General features: G+C 48.5%; 1 protein-coding gene across 1 annotated transcript in view; it reads left to right on the top strand.

The window, feature by feature from the left end:
* The window catches only part of LOC311312082 (transcription factor E2F3-like), a gene marked incomplete at its 5' end in the record, with an annotated part of 6,093 nt that extends 1,593 nt beyond the window's left edge, over positions 1-4,500 (top strand). Inside the window, 5 exons of the mRNA XM_084441951.1 lie at positions 484-703; positions 1,170-1,322; positions 2,986-3,100; positions 3,497-3,635; positions 4,133-4,500. Coding sequence (XP_084298077.1) covers positions 484-703; positions 1,170-1,322; positions 2,986-3,100; positions 3,497-3,635; positions 4,133-4,410 — 905 coding nt within the window. The 3' untranslated portion in view covers positions 4,411-4,500. The remainder of the gene's footprint in view (positions 1-483; positions 704-1,169; positions 1,323-2,985; positions 3,101-3,496; positions 3,636-4,132) is intronic.
* Positions 4,501-5,391: the final 891 nt, after the last annotated feature.

Genomic DNA, 5,391 nt, shown 5'->3' with positions numbered 1-5,391 from the left:
TGAGGATTTTGAAATACAAACAGCTACGCTGGGCGGGTCTGATAGCGTGGAGTGGTTGAAGTTAGCGCCCCGATGGTGATTGACAGATGGTTCATCCAATCACCTGGTTAAGAAAAAAATAATAAAATGCATACCACAGTCTTGGAGGTATACCGGTAACGGGTGAAGTAGACTTTGACGTAGGCCGCAAGCCTGAAACATTGTCTATTTGATTAAATCACCCAACATCGAGAGCTTGAGTGTGTGGTTTCATTCCTTCATCCAATCGCCAGTATTTTTGAAAGTGCCCGCCCTTTTCCAAACAGTTTCCAACGGAGATTTCCCAGATAGGTATACAAAAGCAAACCATCTGGCGCGTCAGATTAGCACAGAATGCATTGTGGGGAGAATATGTGTGGTCAGCATGTCTGAATGTTCAACACGTTTGCGTCACACGTTAACTTAACACTCTTCCTGTTCTTCTTTCCTTCCGTTTGATCGCAGCTCCAAAGTCCCCTACGGAGAAGACTCGCTACGACACCTCCTTGGGCCTGCTCACCAAGAAGTTTGTGGATCTCCTGGCCCAGTCGTCCGACGGCGTGCTGGACCTCAACCAGGCAGCCGAGGTCCTCAGCGTTCAGAAGAGGCGTCTCTATGACATCACCAACGTGCTGGAGGGAATCCACCTCATCAAGAAGAAGTCCAAAAACAACATTCAATGGATGTAAGTGATATGCGTACAACATGGAACAAAGTCCAACATTAACGTCACATAAACAACTTAACGATGACTAGAGACGGACATGTTGGCTTGCCGTTAACCCCGTGTCAAAAAGAGAAACAGTCCCTGTTTTCATCAGCTGCGAACTCCCAATTTCTCACTCTCCAGATCCAAGATTTCTTTATTTGTCATGTGTAATGTACGCGTACAGTTAGAAATGTCCCTCCCTGGGGGCGCCCCGGTAGCTCACCGGGTAAGGCGCGCACCATATGAAGGCTAGTCCTTCGCGCGGCGGACCCGGGTTCGATTCCTGGCTCGGGTCCTGTGCCGCATGTCCTCCCCTCTCTCTCTCCCACATTTCCTGTCTCTCTACACAGTCCTATGACATTAAAGCTGAAAAGCCCTAAAAATTATCTAAAAAATGTCCCTCCCTGCGCTCATCCGCCCTCTCTCTCGTCCGCTCTCCCAGGGGTTGTAGTCTGAGTGGTGGGGGGACGGTGAACCGGCAGAGGCTGACCAAGGAGGTGTCTGACCTGGAGCAGGAGGAGCTCCGGCTGGATCAGCTGATCCAGGACTGCAGCCTGGATGTCAAACTAATGATGGAGGCTCCGCACAACCAAAAATATCCTTTCACCCCTGCCCCCTCCCCCCCACACACACACACACACACACACACACACTTCCACACACACACTTACACACACACACACACACACACTTCCACACACAGCTGTGGCACTGAACTTGAACTTTAACATGGCTTTAAAAGTAACCGGTATTGGGGTTTTGACGTGTTCTTTAGTCTAGAAGCGGAAGGCCGGTCTCCTCCTCTGGCTTGATCAATCCTTCAACGTCCGCTTGACCTGCTGTCCCTACCCACATTCAGGGCTGATTTCCTGGACACAGGTTTAAGTCTAGTCCTTGACTAACGAACACGTCAAAACCCAATACCACTTACTTTTAAAGCCACGTTTAAGTCCCAAGTCAGGTTTATTTGTCACATAACTACATCATACAGGCACAACAAGTAGTGACATGTTCTTCCGTTAGCTCCTATATTGTGCACATACTAAGCAATATAGAGAGGTAAAATAAAAGTATATAGAGAAACACTGCGTCTCTATATAGACACAAAGTATATACATGGGATGCTGGGTGGGTTGTGCAGCTGGGTTATATAGGAAGGAAGTAATAAATATATATATATATCTACATACTAGCGTCATGTCCAGGGGTGTACTTGTCTCACGCTAAGGAATCAGGAGATAGACTCCTGCCCTATGGGTCACTAGGCTCCAGAACCATTGTTTCTCAATGGTTATATACGTTACTATATAATATTAATCTATAGAGTCTATTCATATGTATATTTCAGCAGTAACACACGAGAAGTAGTGCTTTATCATGCTGCGGTCGCAGGTACGAGAGCACAGCTAGACTTATACAACTGCACTGCACTGTTGTTAAATATTGTCCTGAAAGAGATGGGTATGTAGTGTTCAATAGCGTAACTACATTGCTTTCAGCCATCAGCAATAGACCTCCATTGTTTACCGTTGCTCTAGGCAGCTTAGCGATAGCATTTGGGGAGTTTACCGGTGATTTGCCGGTTGGTAAATCGTGGTTATTGGCGCGGCTCTGAATACATCTCGGCCAATCACAATGCGTAGTCGGAACTAGCTGTTGTATAATCACAAGTACAGAATGTGGATATGTTTATTCTACCGAGTGTAAATAGCTGAGTGTTGCTCCTGAGTTCGGTCCAGAGTTTCAACAGGAAGTCTCTCATTCAGGGTCCGGTTGGACTGAGCGAACAAGCTCCTTCTGAGCCCCTCTGAGTTGGTTCTGGGGGCGGCTGTAGCTCAGTTGGTAGAGCGGGTCGTTCAGCGATGGAAGGGTCAGTGGTTCGAATCCCAGCTCCGACTGTCCACACGTCGAAGTGTCCTTGAGCAAGACACCTAACCCCAAATTGCTCCCAATGAGCAGGTTAGCACCTTGCATGGCAGCTGCTGCCATTGGTGTGTGTGTGAATGGGTGAATGAGAGGCCATTGTAAAGCGCTTTGAGTGCCGCTAAGGTGGAAAAGCGCTATATAAGTGCAGTCCATTTACCATTTAGTAACTCCTGTGTATCCGGGGTGACACTCGGAACCCCCCCCCCCCCCACTAGTCGTTACTATAGTTACCGTAGATGTATTAAGGCTAGTGAACGAGGACTCGAGAGCATGAACAAGTGTACGGACTTGAAAGCACCACTGCTTGTTGTTCTTTAACCATCTGCGTTCACATATGCCTACGTGACGTACCAGGACATCCGCCAGCCCAGCAGGTTAGACGACCAGACGGTGATCGTGATCAAGGCCCCTTCAGACACCAAGCTAGAGGTGCCCGACCCAGAAGAGGTAAACTTGTGGCCGACCCCACTGCACATAGAAAACAAAATAACAAACGTTTTTATTTATCACGCAGTGAAACACGCATGGTGCAATGCCGAAACCATGCATTTTTATGATCACACCTCTTTTTATTCAGAAAATCAACAACAAAACAAAAACAAAAAATCAATACAAAACATTTGTATTCAAGCTTTTGACCTCGACCATGATCCTCCTCATTGATTACATTTTCAACGAGTATTTGGATGTAAAGCTACCGTAGAGTATTGTCGGCTTTAAATCATATTTATGCCAGCGGGACAAGTCTACAGTTTTTTCAACCACCGCGTTGTATGTGGACGGTAAAGTTTCCGACCAGTTGAGCGGCTCACAGATCTCCTCCTTCTGTCCCTCTACCCCTAGAGTCTGTCTGTCCACCTCACCAGCACCAAGGGGCCCATCAACGTCTTCCTGTGTCCAGATGAGAACACGCCCAACAGCCCTGTGAAAAATGGCGGCTCGGACGTCAACGACAGCTCGCCCTTCTTAAAGGTCTTGGAAGGTAAGCGTCTGTCACGACTGGTGATGTCATTAAACCATGTGTCTCACGCCTGTGAACGTGTGTGTGTAAAGAAGGTTGTGTTTGATGTCTGCATCTCTGTGACCATGTAAGCTATTAGGTCACAGAGATGCATCTGGCCCTTTGATAGTGCAGGACAGCTCCGCTCTTCATAAGCCATATCCCAGAATGCATCTCGATGGCAGAGTCAGAGAACCACACACACGTCCTGCGTTGCAGCAGCTGTTTTATTAACTTTATTATCCTTCCGCGATGAAGGATCTTGACCTTGACCACGATTGACCTCCTGCCAGCGGGTCAAACGTGGGAACGTACTTGTCGTTTCCGTTCTCTTCCTCTTCTCGTTTACTACTGGTGCCGTCTCCGTGCTGCCACCTATGGGCTCGGAGCCACAGGGGGGGCTTCGTAGGAAGGACCAGAGGTTGATGTGTGATTCTAACCCCCCCCCCCCCCCCCCCCTCTTATCTGCCCCCGTACAGAGTCCAGCACCTGCAAGAGCGTCGGTGTTAGCGTCAGCGTCCCGGCCGCCGCCGCGGTGTTGGTGACCAGCCTGTCGCCCATCACCTCCCCCTTCACCAGCCTGCTGCAGCAGACGGAGGACCAGATCCCCCTGGGGGGGGGGCCCTTCCTCAACCTGTCCCCCCCCCTCCTCAACGAGGACTACATGCTGAGCCTGGGGGAGGACGAAGGCATCTGCGACCTGTTCGACGCCTACGATTTCGACAAGCTGCCGCTGGACGACTTCCTGTGTAACTGAACGACGACTTCCTGTGTGACTGAGGACGCTCGCCGGCCTGAGGAGGAGAGAGGAGGATGTGAGCGTAGAACGGAACCCACAGAACCGTAAAGTCGGGGCGTGGTCTCGATCTTATATTCTGTGGATCCTCTCTGGGAGAATTGAGACCCACGAGCCCCCACAGAGGCTAGCCCCAAACGGGACAAAATGGAGACCAAACCAAAATGGAGGCTAACACAAGGGGACAAAGCTTCTTTATTTTTAGGATCCTGTCCTCCTGCTATTAATCGAAACTAGTTTCATTGAAAGCTCGCTCTGCGTCTCCTCACTCTCTCCTCTGACTGGGCCTCACTCACCGTGGCGGGGACTGCCTTAAAGACAAACTCCACTTCCTGCTCTGTAGCTGCCTTACAAACCCACGCCCTACAAAACATATCTGGGTTTCAAAGAGTAGGCCTCTCTGAAACCCTCTCACATGCTTGATGCAAGTCCCATGCTTATGGTATTTTAGGCTCAAGCTTGACAGTATTTTCAATTATTTCAAATGAAATTTGACCTCGGTGGGTATACTCATGACTGTGCATCTCCTTTTAGGAAAAAACGAGTGGTGTGTGTGTGTAGTTGGTGAACAAGTGTTATGCTTATGTAGGCCCATTTATTTGTCTGTTTGAGATCAGCATTCCCTGTTCTGTTAAAAAAAAAAAGGAATTTGTAATAAAAATGGAGCAAGCACTTGGTTTTTACGCACAAAGCTAAAAGTGTTCAGTGGTGTAGACGTGGGAGAGGAATGGCCTAGAACGCATGTCATGCGATTCTTGCCCACGTCATGTGATTCTTACCCACGTCATGTGATGTGTGAGTCTTAATGATGCAACTGATTGATGTTAAATTCTTTTCCTAATGGACGTTATAAGCTGGGAGAGGTTGCCTGATGCTATAAGCCATTTGTAAATGAAGGTACATTTTTCAGATTCTCCCTTTGCACTAGGTATTGTAGACTAC

This window comes from Borostomias antarcticus (assembly GCF_949987555.1).
Source record: "Borostomias antarcticus genome assembly, chromosome: 8".
Taxonomy (NCBI): Eukaryota; Metazoa; Chordata; class Actinopteri; order Stomiiformes; family Stomiidae; genus Borostomias; species Borostomias antarcticus.
The sequence above is the reverse complement of the archived record's forward strand: the minus strand, read 5'-3'. Positions and strand labels throughout refer to the sequence as shown.